At 44.8% G+C, this 17218-nt stretch overlaps 1 protein-coding gene across 1 annotated transcript; it reads left to right on the top strand.

The window, feature by feature from the left end:
• Positions 1 to 8105: 8105 nt before the first annotated feature.
• Positions 8106 to 16924, top strand: PPP1R14D (protein phosphatase 1 regulatory inhibitor subunit 14D). The gene is made up of 4 exons (XM_010299312.2): positions 8106 to 8884; positions 13707 to 13802; positions 14016 to 14048; positions 16072 to 16924. Exons 1-4 carry the CDS (start codon positions 8702 to 8704, stop codon positions 16138 to 16140), a joined length of 381 nt encoding a protein of 126 aa, XP_010297614.1. The 5' UTR covers positions 8106 to 8701; the 3' UTR covers positions 16141 to 16924.
• Positions 16925 to 17218: the final 294 nt, after the last annotated feature.

Genomic DNA, 17218 nt, shown 5'->3' on the forward strand with positions numbered 1-17218 from the left:
GTCATCCACCCCCTCTGTAAACAGTCGTAAAGCCCCTGGGCAAACTGTTTCTTATCCCTCTGTCACAGTCCGTAGGAGAGCAGGGAGTGCTTGTCATTTGCTTGGACATTGTTTGTAATGAAATACTGCATCACTTAAAACAACAGCAGCAAATGTGAGATGGTATCGAGAGGCATATCTTCAAAAAGAGATGGTGAGCAGCAGCTGTGCCTCGAAGATCAGCTGGTTTTGCGGTTTTGGGGAGTGTTCTGGTGTCCAGTGTTTCAATTCTTGCTGCTTCTTTCTGTACCTCTGATCCAGCTTCATGTTTGTTCATGGGATTTGTTAAGAGAAACACATTTTTCCCCCTCCTGGCTCTCACAGGCAAACACTATGGGAATGTAATGTTGTGGGAATATTCTTTTTCAATACCTCTTATGATTTTCTATGGCCTGATGCTGACATATGCATATAGTATTGACTTCTGTTTGGAAAAGGGAATTGCTTTGAGCTGGCTATGGTAGGGTATAAAAAAAAAATATAGGCAAAGCCTAAACCATGAAAATAGATGGTATGGCAGTAGGAAACATGCGCGTCTGCAGAGCAGAGAGATGTTTGTTTTCCTTATGGGCTATATGAATCTTTGTCCGAAGCAGGTGGGAGTCTCCCACCCCACACTCAGCCCCCATCTCCATACTTGGTCTTTAGGACCTGCCTGCAGACCGTGCCAGCAGCAAAGGGAGAGCTGACCTTGCTGTCCTGCACATCTTCGAAATACAGGAAAGATAAATAAAAATGACAAGTTGTCTCCTCTTTTTATTCTGCATTTCCTGAGGCATTCTGCTGGGGGCTCTCTCTTGTATTTAACATGGAGAAGATATATATTTTTTTCCTGGATAAATATTTGAAGCTTTCAATCTGGAGTCAGGTGAGACTCAGTGCAGTTCCCCGACACAGGAGCGTGCTGCTGTGTCCCCTTTGCAAACCAGCAACCGTGCTTGGCTCTCTGCACTGGCAGAACTGCTCCTAAACAGTCTGGTTTGGTATTTTTGTCTAACTGGCAATAATCCAACCTACCTCAGCAGTCGTGTTGTGTTACAAAAATCTCTGTCAAAGGTTTCCTGCAAACCTGAAGGACATGACGTCGCTTCTGCCTGTGCCAAGTAACGTAACTCCTGCAAACGTAGAGCTGGACAGACTCCTGGATTGGCATCTCTAGCTTTTTTTTTTTTTTTTTAATGTTATGAAGCCCCTTCATAAGCTGATCAGTCCTAGCCTTAAGAATAGGAGGTTTCAATCACTTTTTCTCCCAGCAGAAGGCTGTGCTAGCATCCTGCTGCAAGGTTTGCTGCTGCTCACCGCGAGTGTATTTACAGTTACTTTATATTCAGTTTTCTTGTGCAATATTGTCCTTTAATTTCAAAAGCTTCTCTCCTTTTGTCGTCTTCAGCTGTATTTATTTTAGTGAAATCATATCCTAACTCAGTCTTTGGTTTGGTAGTGCAAGCAAGCCATGATCTTTCAATCTTTCTTTTATGGTAGAGTCTCCATTTCCCCTCTGTTATCCTAATGTCCTTTTTTCAGCACATTTTCCAGTTTCAGGGGTTTTACTAAGTGTGTTACAGAATTCGATGCCACAGTCTAAAGAATGGATCACCATTACCAAGTATTTAATATTCTCTCTGCTGGAAATATGTTGCTGAATACATCATGTTGGTATCGTTCATAGGCTTACTGCAGAGCCATCTTATGAACAGTACGTGTTTGATGGATCTTGGTCTTGTTCTCTCCACCATTTTCAGCTGATCAGCCCCCAGCTAAAATTTTTATGATAATTTCCTAAGTATGTAATCTTACTTTTTGTATTCTCTGTATTCTTAAATTTGACCCATTTATTTCTGCTTGGCATATGGGTCTAGCTTGTTCATTCAGCCTTTAAAGATCACATTTTTGGTCCTTCACTGTAGGAGTAAGGAATCCCACCTCTGTGCTGGTAGCACAGTTTCTAAATATGCCCGGTTTCTTCTGGAGAGGTTCAGTAATTAAAATTTTAATTGAGATTTGTCCCAATATCAGGGACTTCTACTAGGAACCTCTCTCTGTTGCAGCAGCTTTCCTTCCAACTCAGTAACCTATTCCTTGCCCTCCTAACGTAGAAATCCTATCGCAGCCCTCATCTTCTGCCAAATGCGTAATTTCCCACGACTTCAGCTGAGCCGTGTGTTATTCATATTAGTGTAAAGAGAAAGTAGGGTGTGTGATTTTTATGACTTGGGAGTGTTTTTTAAGGGGTCCTGAAACAGTGAGTCATGGTTAATGTTTGTCTGTCTTTGAGAAGTGGCTGTTCTCAGTCCTGCAATAACTATTCAGGAGATGACTCAGGAGGGTTAAATTGCACCGTAGTTTAATATTTGACTAAGATTACAGGAGCTCTTAGACATGCATGGCTTGTAACAAACTCGGTGCAGGATCCTGCATCACCTGCCTTCTTGTGATTGCTATGGAGACCCCAGCACCCATCAGCAGGTGGATGCCCACCTTCCAGAAGGAAGTGACCCCAACAGGCAGAAAAATAAGGAAGACTTGGTCCAGGTCCCCTTTTCCCCGTTGTGCAGGCCAGCTCCATGGCATCACCGCCTGCAATGACTTCCTGACAGCAGCTTGTCCCACCGGCTGCTGCAGATGAATCCATTCTGCTGTGCTTTACCTGGGAACCGCTCTGTGTGTAATTAACGCTTGGGAGACAGGTTTGCTTTCTTGCTTGTTTTGTTGTATTTGCCTCAGGTTAAAGCTCCTGGTGTGGTTTAGGGGCGAGACCCGGATGCAAGTGATGGCACAAAGATGTGGCAAAGGAAGGAGACGGGGAGGGACCTCATCGGGCCGTGACTAACCACCGGTCCTGTGGAACAAAGCAAGGGAAAGGATGACAGGCTGCTGAGTCCTTCAGAGACCTGTTCCCATTGCATCGGGGGCAGCTTTGGGGAAGGGAGTTACAATGAGGGTGTATTGTTTCTTTGGGGAAGTTCTTGTCTATAGCCCTGCACGGCACTGCCTTTTATTTTAATGTTGCTTGTCCAGGTAAACCCATAAGGGTAGGAGCAGTGGGAAAGGAAGAAGGAAAAATAGTGTTGAGATTAGTTACACTGAGCAAGTATCTGCATTTTTGTCTTGTCTACACTAGGCTTTTACAGGGAGATAGATAGGTATGGAAATGGCTCCTCTTGTGAAGCAACAAAACTTCAGTTTGCAGTAACTAGAATAAGTTGAACATTTCGGCTTGAATTCCCTGTAGGCAACCTGAGCTCTTCTTTACAGCACCTGTGAGTGGAACAGGATCCGCCGTGGGGTTCCTCAGAGTCTCTCCTCCATCACTTCCTACAGTGACTGCATCCCCGGGAACCTTCTGCCTTTCCACACCTTGAGGCCAGCTGCCAGTGTGTCCTGTGAAACGCTGCTCTCCCCTGTGTCTGTAGACGGCGATTTCCCTGCAGGCGTGAGCAGTACGGTCCCTGCAAGTGTAATTGCACCCTCTCAAGGGGATCAGGTCACAATAAGCTTCTTGGTGCAAGAACTATACAGACGACCTCTGCAAGTCTGAAATGTCGAAAGAAGGCTGGAAAACAAGGCAGATCCCCTTCATCTATACAGCCAGTGCTTCTGTCGTCTCCAACTCTACCATTCACGGGCTTGCTGAAACCTCTGTGCCACATGAAAACACTGATAATGCTTTCAGTGCTGCAGGCTTCTTTCTGTAAGAAAACAGGAAAGCAATACAAGAGAGAGGGCAACAAAACAACATGGATAGGTTTTCAAAGATCCCCAAATAATCTTTTTGGCATCTAATTCATGTTGTCAGCTTCACCTAAGTATTCAAGGGGAGGGGGGGTGTTCCTCCTCAGTGGAGATACTTACCCATCCCACTGAGGATGAACACAGATAAGCAGAATTAATTGCCTAAATGAGGAGAGAGTCCAGGGTTTGGTACTCCTCTGGTGTGCCGAAGCAGTAAGTAAAACTATTTCTCATTTATCCTTCTCAGCTTCTGATGAGCCATTAGCCTTTACGCTTCACTTGACTGCCAGTACCAGGCAGGAGGGAGGGCAGGCAGGCAGGCTAGCTCGCCTGACCTCTTCAGTGCCGAGACCCGTCTATTTTCTGAGGCAGTGCAAAATAGTGCAATTTTGGGTTGATCAGTCAAATACGAAGTTGGGAAATATTTTCTTCTGTCTCTTGGCATTCTTCCATCTCACTGCCCTTTCATTGCCTTATGAAAGGTGAGACTATCTTGGGAGAGGAGTAAGACAGATTACCAGTCGCCTGACTGAAGAATATATAGGCTCCTCTCCACGTGCTGGTGGGAGGTAGCAGTACTGCTCAGGTGAGAGGTGAGGACTATGTGAGCTGGAAACCCCTGGCTGCTTCCTTAAGTATCCAGGAGTTGAAGGCGAGAAATGATGCACTCTCCTTCTTCTTGCTAGAGCTCTGGGTCAATGGTGCAGCCTTTTTGGTTTCCATGCTCCTGTGGAGACACTGGAGGATGAGAGAAGTGGATGACAGACATCAAGATGCTGGGTGTACGGAGGTTGCTCACTCGGGGCTCTGGATTTTTTAAGTCTCAAGCCCTGACTACATTTTCTGATCTGCACAAATTATTTCTGTGCCTTTTCCTGCTCATAGGAGAATGCAGAACCTCTTTACCTTGGGGAGTCAACATAGTATGGATACAGTCACCTCTGCTGTCTTCCCTGGTTTAATTTGTGTTAACTATCATGTTTGCAACCACAGGGAAAGTGATTATTTTCTAAAACAGGTGGAGAGTGGCTTCTGGCTGTCTCAAAGGGAAACATTCCTCTCTAGGCTGGGACTCAAGAGAAAGGGGCCAACCTGGTTCTCTGGAAAGATGAGCCGGGACCCTGCTGAATTATTGAGCACACACCACAGTCGTCAGCTCAGAGAGAAAGAGAAGCACCAGCTTAGGTCACAGGTGTGGGATGGAGATTATTAGCTTCAAGAACAGAGGAACGTAACCAGATCTGCCTCGTGCACTTAGTTGCTCTGCCGCCTGGAGCAGTGTCACAGCTGCTTGGCACCACGATGCAGATGCTCAGCTTGGTTTGGAGGCCCTCTCTGGGGCCATAGACAGTCACAAAAGCCCAGCTCCACAGTATTGAATCCCTCTCTCCTTTCACAGGCAAAACCTCACTCTTAGGGCAGGCCTGGAGGAGCAGCAACCCCAGGTAACACACATGGAAACTGAGGCGCAGTGTTTCAGTCTAACACTCAAATGTGTTGGCCATGTTTAAACCCTCTTTACCAACCTACATAAATAATAAGCAGATTTGTGGGGGACATGGTCACCAGCAACTGCAGCAGGAGGTCCATTGGAGCTTATGTGTGCGCAGCTCTTCTGAAAAAACCTGTTGTCTGATTAGATGACTTAGTTGCCCAAGTATGTGTGTTCACTTCTGAAATTTTGGCCCAGGTTGTATGCCTGAGGCTATAAGGAGAGATAACTAGGTTGAAAATAAGATCTCATCTCCCAGCCATGTCTGAGATCTCTGAGATCCTCCCACTGTGCGTGTCCAAACAAAATGGTGAATGTCCTCTGTCCCTTTGGCCACCTGAATCTGCTGTGACACAAGGAAGGACAGGATGGGGTGCAGCACTGTGAAAAGAGTCGTGCAGCTGCTTCTTGTTTGGTGGCAGCTGGCACTTACCAGCACTGGCAGGTGGCTGCTGCACCCATAGGAGATGCTGCCTCGTTCAAAGGGGACAATGTCGCTTACCCTGTATGAAGCACCCAGTCCTGTGCCTGCAGGAACTTCTACCACACCCTCAAGGAGTGATCTTGCACACAGTCTTTTTGCTTCTTCCTCTTGCTTTAATGATAGATTAAAATAGTTTATTACTGGAGGAGGCGTCCTTTATCTGTAAACATTTATTTCTATATTGCCACCTTCTCACTACAAAGAATTGATGAGTAAGCTCACATAAGCCAAAGCAGTATGATGAACATCCTGTAATCTGGCTCATTTTGGCTTACAGCTTTCCTGAGAAGGCCTCTGACATGCCCATCTGAATGTCTTATTACGTCATAGGGTGACACTGATAGAGCAGCACGAGGGCACCAGCGTCTGCTTATTACTTTGTCGATAGAGTACGGACGGTGGGGTGAGTCTGCCTGTGGACCGTTTTAGATGTGGCATCTCAGTGCGTTGCTCATGCTCAAGCGAGGTTACAAGTCAACAGCGGCTCAAGCTGTTTGAAGAGCCATAGGGCAGGTTACATTCCCCTTTCCCTCTTTCTCACACCTATCCTGTGACCTCTGGATCCTGTGCTTCATACATTCAACTATGCTGGCAAAAGATTAACAGGGCAAACCCCATCTTTCATGCGGAGTCGAACTGAACTGCTCAATGAAGAGCAGCAGAGTCAGCACAGGGGATGGAGGAAGGGGGCAACTTCCCTGCCAGCCCTTCAGCCGCTGCAAATATTTGGACAGACTCAGGGATGCCAGGTAACTTCTCTTGTAAGTCTTGTCCTCTTTCTCTGGTTTTAATGCCAGCCTGTCTGGAGTTCCTCGGGACCAAAGAAAATATAAGTTGTTTTGCCCTGTTAAAAAATGTCATTCCTTGAACCCCAAAATAGAGAGCACTTATATTTGGAGACAGGAACTTGACACCTGGCAGTGTGTGTCCTTTGGTCCAGAGTTACGTTGTGAAAAATCTATCCGTGTTGGGCCAGCATATTAACCTTGGAAAAGTCAATAGTTATAAACACATTATAGGGTGTTCAATGGGTTTCACAAGGTTACTAACAGTTAAGAATCTCTAAAGAATCTGCACTCACTGAGTATGCTCTGAGCCTCTCACAACACGGTTTTTTCTGGTCTGAATAAGAGAGTTTTAGGAGTGAGATTAGAGGGAGGATACAGCCAAGCAGTGAGGGAAAATGGGTAAAGCTGCTTGAATCAAATAGCTGACAGCTCTCTTCTGAATAGAAATGTTAGGCTGTCTGAAAAGCAGAGAAGATAATATCAGTTTCAGATATACTTTAATACTTTATCCCTCACTGATGTGGAAGTAAGTTTCAGGATGAGCATTTTGTGGAATTTTCCATCAGAAAAGACTTTTATATTCTGCTCAAATTCAGGATGAAAAGAAGGGCTGGAATGGCCCTGCCCGTTTTTCCATCACCCTGTGTACAAGATGTTGCTGGCTGGCTGTACCACCATCCCTCTGGGCACAGGAATCTGGCTTTGGCAGGGGGACCTGGGTACAACTTCCAGAGGAGACCAGCCCCCATGGAAACTGCCCCATGCTGCCCAGCAGAAGCTATCAGTGGGAGAAGGGTTGGTTGCTTTTCCTTTGGTTTATCTAGCTGTTGGTCCCCAAACTGGAAGTACCTTGGGTGCCAGGAGCAGCAGACACTTACTTGCGTTTTCCACATAAATCATGAGACTGGGGTTGTTGGATCTGCTTCATGACAGAGGGTCTCAGCTGGTTTGTCCCTTCGATAGGGCAGCCCCCTGGGCAGGTTGCCGGAGGGCTCTGGGAACAGATGAATAAAGAGGTGTGATACAGCATCTGGAGGGAACGCAGGTGTCCCCGGTGCCCTGGCACCCCATAAACACAGCCAGCCTGATTTTTGTTCCTCTGATCAGCACTGCTCACATGTATCTTTCTAAAATGGCATAGGGCAATAATGCTGCAGACCTTTAACCTGTTTTCCGGTAAGAAACAGGTTGCAAATGAAGCACTGATAATATATAGTAGATAGCAGTTTATGATGTTTCCACAGGTGAACCTGTTTACCTGTTTACCTGTTTATGTGGGAAGGACATAGTGCTATATCCCACAGGTCTTCCCCTCCACTGTCATCATGTCAAATACTGTACTTTTTTTTAATGAGAGCACAGATATTTTATTTTATCTCAGAAGTGCTTTTCACAAATTATCTCAAATTCAGGCCACTGGGATTTCTACAGAAATTTTTGAGAAAGCTGGAGTAAATTTAGAGATTGTAGAACAATGTAAAATGGGACTGCTGAGTCCAAGTTTGGCTTGCAGTGTCACTGACCCAGTATTCCCACTCTTGTAAAATACTGGATGTAGCCACCTGACTCCAGATCACTTCTTTTCTGTGCTGGGTCCAGTGCTTTAGCTGGAAAATGCCAAAAGCACCATTTCAACAGCAGCTAAACCCTGTAGCTGCAGGCAAAGTAGTTTACAGAGGCTTGTGGAGCTTGAACACAGCAGGATTCAATGCATTATGCATGGATCAGCCCTCTGGAATTGCACATGCACATAAGTTATGCCTGTAGAAAAACAGTCATTTAAAACTTCCTTCTTCCCCACCCCTTGGAGCTGACTTGCGTTAAATATTAACAGACTTGGTTCATCAATTCCCTGGTTCACTTGGCTTCTTTTAACAACAGATGTTATTACAACAACTCCTCTCCCAGCACCGGCCAACGGTGAAACCCAAGAGTCTGGTGCTGTAACTCTGCCTGCAGAGCCTGGTTGCTGCCCCGGCCGTGCGGTCTCCCCCACCTCTCTGCCTGGGATCACCAATGCTACTCGCCTTTCGCTTCTGCAAGTAGCCTGTGCTGTGAGCCGCTAGTTGCAGAGAGGCATTGGTTAAAGGAGACAGAGAAAAGGAGTGAGGGAGCCCACAGGAAGGCGAGTTCCTGCTGTCGGAGGAGGAGGAGGAAGCAGTGAGCATGGCCAGCGGCTCCAGCGCGCTGCCCCGGGTGACTTTCCAGACACCAGAGAAACCTGGTGAGGAATCTTCACACAGAAAACTGGGCAAATTAACCATAAAGTACAACCGTAAAGACCTACAGCGCTGGCTAGACCTGGAGGAATGGATCAACACCCAGCTGCAGGAGCTGTACCAATGCCGGGTGAGTAGCTGGGGCAAATCAGCCCCTCACTTGTCAGATGAATGGGACTAGAGGCCCTGGGACAGAAGTTTTGCTTGCTCTGCCTTAGTGGAAATAGCTTCTCATCTTCAGTCTTCATTACGTATCTTATTGCCACCTGCTACAGCACTCTCTCTGACTGGTCTGTCGGCAGTCAGAGACGCTGGCGCTGATGTAATCCAGCTAACTTTAAACTGCCTGGTCTTGCATCTGCTGGGGGCGGGGGGCAGCTATTGCTCAGCATGAGTCGCAGGACTTGGAGAGACGTACAAACCCCGTCTGCTTCTTGTTGCTGAGCTCCACGTGGTCGGTGGCTTTGCTGCAAGCAGTATCTGAGCTAGCTGGGTCAGAGCTATTCGGTGCATCTGCGTCTCTTTTGGTCACAACAGTGTAGCTATAGCTGCTCTTTGAATGAGATACTCAGGATAATGCCATGGCTGTAGCTACAGAGTCTGGACACCCTACTGGAAAGAAAGAAAAAAATGATGTGTGTAGAGATCTTATGCCTTTATCTTCACAAATCCCCCCGAGCTGTCTTCCTTGCCTGAGATTCCCTTTGCACCCGGAAGAGTCACTCCTAAGTGCTTCTTGCCTATCTGAGAGCTGTCCTGCTAAGAGAGATCCAGGAGTGCCTAGGTCCGGTGCCTGGGTGGAACCAGTCTGTACTTGAGCTGTTGCAGGGCACGTGACATTTTTTCTTCAGGGTGATGTGATATTTAAGTAAGTCGGGTTCCAGCACTGGCTGCATACACTGAAATTTTAACCTGGTAGTATTGCTTCTATCCATATTTTGTGCTTAGATGGACGGCACTTAGACTGGGAGCTTTCAGAAGGGCTAGTGCTTTTCCACGGTTGAGATAATTCCTTTGGAGTGTGGTACAGGAAAAGGTGAAAGGCTTTGCCCACATTGCACATCACGGTCTTAAACCCATTAAATAGCTTGACTTGGGGTTTTTGCTTTAATCTATAGGGCAATGGCTGATGCAGCAAGAGAACATAGCTTTCTTGACTTATGACTCAGTACATCTTCAACAGAAGACACAGATGGGTTTAAGAAATTGTGTAAAACAGCTTACACGTGTCCTGGATGGGGACAGACTAAATAAACGGTCAAGATCTTTCTCCCCTCTTTTCTGTATTTGCACCCCAGCACAGTGTTAAGCACATTTTTGAAATACAAGGAAAAAAGAGCTGATGATTGCTTAGAGTCTTCCACTCTGAGCACCAGCAGTTTCAGATTGCAATGGTCAGTGGGGGTGGACGTGTTAGAACAGCCCAGGAAAGGCGATTTTTGTGCTGTATGCCGTGATGGTACAGAGAAGCTTTTGTCTGCCCTGGGAGAGCTCCAGGCTGGTTTTCTGGGCCTGAGAGCCATGGAATGGTATCAGCTCCACAGCTGAAGAGCCAAACTTCAGGACCTGTCTCTGAGGCTGTCTTTATTATTATTGTTGCTGTTGTTGTTTATTATCATCATCATGATTTTCTGTGTGACTGTTTCCTATTTGGTATTTGGGAACGTACCAGGTTCTTCTGCCATGTTGGGAGAGTAAAATAGTTAATTTCTGTTTGAATTTATGCCATATGCAAAGAACACACAACAGAAAACAAATATGGAGAAAAAATTACTTCCTTCTGTTGCAAATGCATGGCTTCTCTGAAAATGCAGATATTATTGCTTCTGCTCTGTTAATTAATGTTTTTAGACTTCTGAAACAATTTTATAGCTTGATTAGCAAAAATGACAAAGGATAAAAGCTCATAATTGTTTCAAGACTTAATTCTGAATTTCCAGTTGTTTAATTTAAAAAATGATAGTAATACATTCTCAGCTGTATCTTATAGTGTACATATTATATTATATGCATAGGAGCAGATGGTATCATTAGACCAAGTCAGACAAGCAAAACTGAGTGTTTCTGCGAAGTGCTAGAGTGGTGGTCCTGGTAGGTGACAGCTGTTCATAAGAACAGTGGCAGTGACAGTGTCACTTGCCAACTATGCCTCCACTGGTTTTTAAGGGACTGTCCCTGGGGCTGGTAGGTGAGTTCAGAGAGCCTTTACCCTGGCTGTTGAGATTTGCCATTTTGCCCTTTGGGAAATTATTGCATTTTTAAAGATAAACTTGTTTGTTTGGGTTTTGGGGTAGGGTTTTTTGTTTGTTTGTTTGTGGGAGTTTTTTGGTGGGTGGGGGGAGGGTGTGTGTTTGGTTTTGAGATAGACAAGAAGCACTTCTTGGTACCACCAGTAACATGACCCACGATGAGGCTCCCTGTGTGCTGCTTACTTGCCCAAGTCTACATATATACACTTGTAAAGGTGTCAGAAAAACAAGTCAGGTTACATTATCACTTCTGGTATTCTGAGAATTAGGAGCTGTTTACTGTTATCAGAGTAGTAGTAGGGATTTTTCCCTACTACAAAATCCCAGCAAGCGCACGTGAGAAATCCAGCCATGCCCTTACAGGAACAGATTACCAGTGGATTGCCCTTGCTAGCACCTCTCCAGCACAACAGGTTTCCCAGCTTCCTGGTGTATTTGGGCCAACCTAAGAGATTTGCTACCAGGAACTGCATAACATGATGCCATCATTGGTCAGAGACGTTAACAGGGTACAACATGGGGTTACACAGGATCTTTTCAAATAAATACATGTGCCACAGTAAATAACTTGTAATCACCCAGGTGTCCAGCTGGTCCTCCTGCTCTCCTCTCTGCATTGTGGCAAGACTATTTAGTTAGCCCTGCTAGTCTGGGCTTCCTTGGATCCATCGACTTCCATTACATTGTCTCTTTGTCAGCTTCTTCCTTTGCTCCACCTGCCCTTGGCCTTGCAACGTTCCTCAGTGTCTTCCAGAAACCCCCGTGACAGAGTCAGAACAGCATTGCAGATTCAAATGCCAGTAAAGTTAGTTCAAACATCGCCTCCTGATACAGGTAATCTGAATGCAATGCTATTTACTGTCATGAGCCTTTTTGCAACAAAACTAAGACTCAGGAGACAATTTTGATTTTCAAGATGATTCCCTGCACCTGGAAGCCAGAACACTGTCTGTACTAGGATGAAAAAGCTATAGGGAGTTTGTGGCCTCTCTCACTCTCCTGGCCTATTTAGCTTCTTAGCCAGTGTCCTGCTTTCAGCTGGAATAGAGTTAATTGTCATCCTAGCAGCTGGTATAGTGCTGTGTTTTGTATTTAGGATGAGAATAATGTTGATAACATACTGGTGTTTTAGTTGTTGCCAAGCAGGCAAGGACTTTTCAGCTTCTTATACTGGCCTGCCAACAAGAAGGTGGGGGGTGCACAAGAAGCTGCGAGGGGACATGGCCAGGACAGCTGACCCAAACTGGCCAAGGGATATTCCATACCATATGATGTCATGCTCTGTATATAACTGGGGGGTGGGCTGGGAGGCAGTTCAGCTCAAGAACTAGCTGAGCATAGGCTTTGGGTGGTGAGCAATTGTGCTGTGCATCACTTGTCCTGTATTTTCTTTATTATTATTATTATTATTATTATTATTATTATTATTATTATTATTATTATTATCTTCCTTTTCTGTCCCATTAAACTGTCTTTATCTCAACCCATGAGTTTTACTTTTTTTTCCTTTTCAATTCTCTCCCTCATCCCACTGCAGAGGGTGGGGTGGGGGAGAGGGAACAGCTGCCACAACAGCCAGAGATAAAGTCAGGCTGAATCAACACCTGTTGTATAAAGTCACATGAAAACTATTACTTTTAAGAAGAAATACTGTATGGGTCACAGTACAATATATTTAACTCTGCTTTATTACGTACTGTCAAATCAGCTGCATAGCAAAGCTGAACAAAGGTTTTCTACTTCCTGTTTGGCTTGGTATCAGAGACTGCTCAGAAAAAGTTTCTTTTTTTCCTGTAAGTATTGCCTTTATTATTTAATGTTTTACATACCCATCCATAAATGCTGTCCAGCAATTAGGCACTGCACTTTTTACTCAGTATCCTTATTCTGCTGATTATTATGTTAAAATATCACTAGTGTCATGTTGTCAAAGATTCATTTTGCAAATACACTGGAAGCCACAGCCTGCTTTCCTTACAATCTTGTAGAGACGTGTGGAGCTAAAATGTGTCTGTGACCACATTTACAAAAGTTTCCAAGTAACACCCACATGCATGACAAGATTATTACTCCAATCGCCAAAGCTTGGGGTCTCACTTACATTAGAGAATATTATATGCCTGACATGTCTGTTAGAGAAAGTTGACAAAATAGCGTTAGGCCTTTCAAAAGCGTAATTGTTTTTCTCTCTGTTACTGCAAAAAGCCTTAGTACAAATATCAACTATATGAATGTATATAGCCTAAAAACCTAAAATCTCTTTGTACTAGTTGTGCATCTCTAGGATTAAGCCCGCTGGATTTCTATTTGGTGAACCCTTGTGCGTGCTCTTCATAGATGTGGGTTCTCCCAGGCTGGCTTACACTGCATTGCAGTTGGCAATTGCAGCTGGATATTCTTGAAAGAGTCTTCTCATGATGGACCGTGATCCCTGAGCAGCAGTATCAAGTGTTGAGGTGGGAAAAGATGAAGAATGTGAACATCATGATGTGTGGCTGTTGCAGATACCACAGAGGGGATGGAATCCATGCCCTCTTTGTAAGAACCTCTTTATTTTGAGATGATTTATATCTTAACCTCAACTTTGCAGCATTATTTTATTGTAACTAGCTCCTTCTCAGCTGCTCAGTTCTTCAAAGATGGCCTCTAGAGTTCTTAGAAGTTCGAAGGTTTATTAACTGTGTATTTTTTTTTTCTTTTTAGCTAAGAGAGGAAACAGAGGCAGCAGCTCCTGAACCACAAATTGATCTTGAAGATCTCCTGGAGGTCCCTAATGAAGAACAAAAATTAAAACTACAGGTCAGATAGAGGGACTTGGTGACTTTAAGTTAGGGACCTCTTTCATAAAGAGAAGCAGTGGTGTGTGGGTTACAGAATATGTGTATACAACATTGCATGCTGATTCCCTCTGTCTTAGCCTGCCAAATGTAGTAAGATTATATACCCTTTTTGTAGGGAGGGGAGAATAGGTCAACTTATAAAATACTAAAATGACTCCTCCTTGGCTTTTAGGAAATCCTCCATGAGTGCTCCAGCCCGACAGAGGTGAGTGAAGCACCATCTATATATATATATATGTATGTATGTTATACTGTGCTGCAAGAGTCTGTTGCTGCTTAGCTGAATAGCCAAGATATTACTGTGCCCAACATGATGCTGCATATTTGTTTAATTCCTAATGAGAGGTGTTTGCCACTTTATTCGGCTGTGTTAGAAAAATACATGTAAATTTACATGGGCGAGCTGCAGGCAGAGCAGTGGAGCAAATAAGGGATTATGCTTTACAGCCAAAGTTCATTCCATGTTTTGGACATCCTGAGCTGACCAGGCTGAGTTGCTACATGGTCTCAGTGTAGAAAAGCCATAGACAGTGATACAGCTCACATAACCATCTTGCATACTCTTAACTGAATGCATTCTTAGCTTAAACCACGCTAGTGTTACAAGTGACAAGAACGTAGGATGGCCCTGAGATTGGACTGGGCAGGTAATTGCTGAGCAGTTAGTTTTACATGTGGGTTTTTTCCCATGTGAACTTTACAAGCATGGGTTTTGAGTTAGAGAGTTAAAAAAATCCCACAAGCTGTCACAATGCCCAAAGGAGTGGAGCCAAATCCTTTGCAGTGTAGTGCACGCATCACACAGCAATTGCCTGCACTGCATTGTGCAAAATGGGGTCCACCACCACTGCTTCAGTCACGTGCACGGCATGTGACTTGGACGTCATTTATCAGTCTCCACATCTCGTTGAGCCTATATAGCTGTACAGTAATGAACATACAGGAAAGGAGGTGGATGCACAACTACCATTGAAATTAAACTCAGCTGTAGCAGTCATTACAGTCAGTCTCCTAGCAGGGGTTCAGCAGAGAAGGCTGGCAATAGAGAAATAGTTTTCAGGGTGTCAGAATTTCAGATCTGGGCAAGAAGCGCACATTCCCAGAGAGATAACTGAACAGAGTTTGCTCTACTGATTCATGAGCCATGAAAATGTCTCACAGACAACATAGTACTTGCTAACTACAAACAGTTGCTGCTGCCCCATCGGCAAAAATACGTACTTTCACCTTGGTGATCTTGAATCCAGTCCCCTTGAAAGACCACACAGCCTACTAGCAGAAAGCAAACACAGGAAACAAACTGGTTTCCTCTGAAGGGACTGACTGAAAAGGTATGTATGATCCTCAGCATTTACTACCAGAGCATGCTGTGGCAGGTAACCTCTGATCACCCAAGTGAGGAAGGTGGGCTTCCACGCAGCACCAAGGGTAACAAGGTGCAATACTTTCAGTGATCTTGCCTAATTACATGGATATGTAGCTATCTCTTTGCGTGAAGAAAGGCTGCACACTCCTTTATGGTGATATTACTTGTCAAGCAGAGGGTAAAGTTTGCACTAGTCACATTGACTTCTGCTTGGAATAACCAGATGGTCCAGTTTAGTTCATAGTCCTTGGCTGTGTCAGCAAAGTAGTCAGAGTTTATCTCCATTAACTTCTCATCTATCTGCTCTGCCTGTTCTCAACCCCTGCTTCAGGTTATCATTAGTCCTATGTGTGTTTTGCTCCAGCTCTTCTCTGCCAGCCACTTCCTTGTAGCGCTGGCACAGCTCCAGGATGGTTTGCAATCCACAACATGGAGCTTTACAGGTTCAACAAGAGGGACAGCCTGCTTTGTCCTAGATTGGGAGGGCAGCAGAAGTGGGCAGGAGGTTATGGTGGCAACAGGAAGCAGTGGAACCTAACAGAGGACAACAGCATCCTGAGGTCATCTCAAGGCGGAAAAAGCAGGCATCTGGGATGAAGAGGGGCAGGCTGGCTCCAGGGGAGAAAGTAAACATGGCTTCTCCAGAGCGAGCCAGGGGAAGTGGAGGGGCTTTTAGACCTGTCTCGTCCATTAAAAGGTCTCCTTTCCTAAGCTAAAAGATAGGTTTGCTCAATAGATGTCAAAATTCTGGTTTCTGCTCAATGTGAAGGCGAATGTGGGAATAATGCATGTGTCATAGTACTCTGGGCTGGTGAAAACTGGAATTAACATGGCATCCCTCTTCAACCAATTCTCATTGTAGGACTTCATTACAGAATTGCTTAGTCGATTGAAAGGTCTCCGGAGAGTCACCAATCTTCAGAAGAAATGACCTTGCCCGCATGGAACACCCAGCTTTGGTTACAAGGAAACGTCTGTTTTGCCCACAAAAACCAGGATCAGCAACATCACGTCAGAATATGTTTAGAACTTACTGTTGAGAAACATCACCAAGTTTGTGAACTTTGTACCAGTGGTTTGAAGTCTCCACTTCTTCCAGATCTATGCACACAGCAGGGAGCTAAACTGTATATTTTCCTGATTCTTAAAGGGCATCTTAACCTGGGGAACAGGACAAGATGTCCCTCCTTTAGTTTCTTCTAGGAACTTCCATACTGGCTGAGGAGCACTGAATACAGTTCTCAGGAGCTCATGAAGACTTCTTTCCGTCCACTGCAAGGAAAACAAGGCATTGGTTATCACTCATCATCACCATGGAAAATCAGTTACTGTTAAGGTGCACCCTGTTTCAGTCTGGCTGGGCCCCAGGTGTGATCTCCTGCCTGTTACTGCTGTACCTGACTCTACAGCATTGCACATACTTTGTAAGTTATTAAGCCTCTGTTATTCATGAAAGTTGGACAGAAAATACACAGTAGGATGGAAGGAAAATGTTTAGGTGCACCTGGTCTACTTAAGGGGAAGTTAGTGAAACAGCTGCTAAGGCTAATGGAAGAGAGATTGATTTTCCTTTTTGTGGAATTTAGCATCTTCTAAAGGACTAAGGTCTGGGAACGATTTTTCTCATAATTTAAAAGGATGTTGGGAAAATGCTTATTTTGTATATTAAAACAGAGAAAACCAGCCGTGCACTGTTTGCTTTTCAGACATTCAAGAAAAACTGAAGCGAAAGAATACCCGCTCCTAATTTCCCTGTAGGGAGCATATCAGAGCAAGTCTTTTGCAGACAGGTTGGTCTCACAAATAAGAAGTGAACTAGGACACACTGTCTTCCTGCACAAACTCTTTTGGCTACAACTAATGTGTGCCTGGAAAAATACAGAGGAAACTACATCCAGCCTTCCAGCAAGTCAGTAACTTGACACGTGTGGCTAGGAAATAAGACAGCAAACAGAGGCTGAGTGCTTAAGCAGAGCAGACTCTCACATTATGTCCTGCCCCTACGCTCT

Source organism: Balearica regulorum, chromosome 5, assembly GCF_011004875.1.
Source record: "Balearica regulorum gibbericeps isolate bBalReg1 chromosome 5, bBalReg1.pri, whole genome shotgun sequence".
NCBI lineage: Eukaryota > Metazoa > Chordata > Aves > Gruiformes > Gruidae > Balearica > Balearica regulorum.

Excerpts from the sequence above, each read along its gene's own strand:
- PPP1R14D (XM_010299312.2), top strand. The coding sequence starts at position 8,702 with ATGGCCAGCGGCTCCAGCGCGCTGCCCCGGGTGACTTTCCAGACACCA. Across the intron at positions 8,885-13,706 it reads AGGAGCTGTACCAATGCCGG|CTAAGAGAGGAAACAGAGGC; the intron begins GTGAGTAGCTGG and ends TTTTCTTTTTAG. Across the intron at positions 14,049-16,071 it reads AGTGCTCCAGCCCGACAGAG|GACTTCATTACAGAATTGCT; the intron begins GTGAGTGAAGCA and ends TTCTCATTGTAG.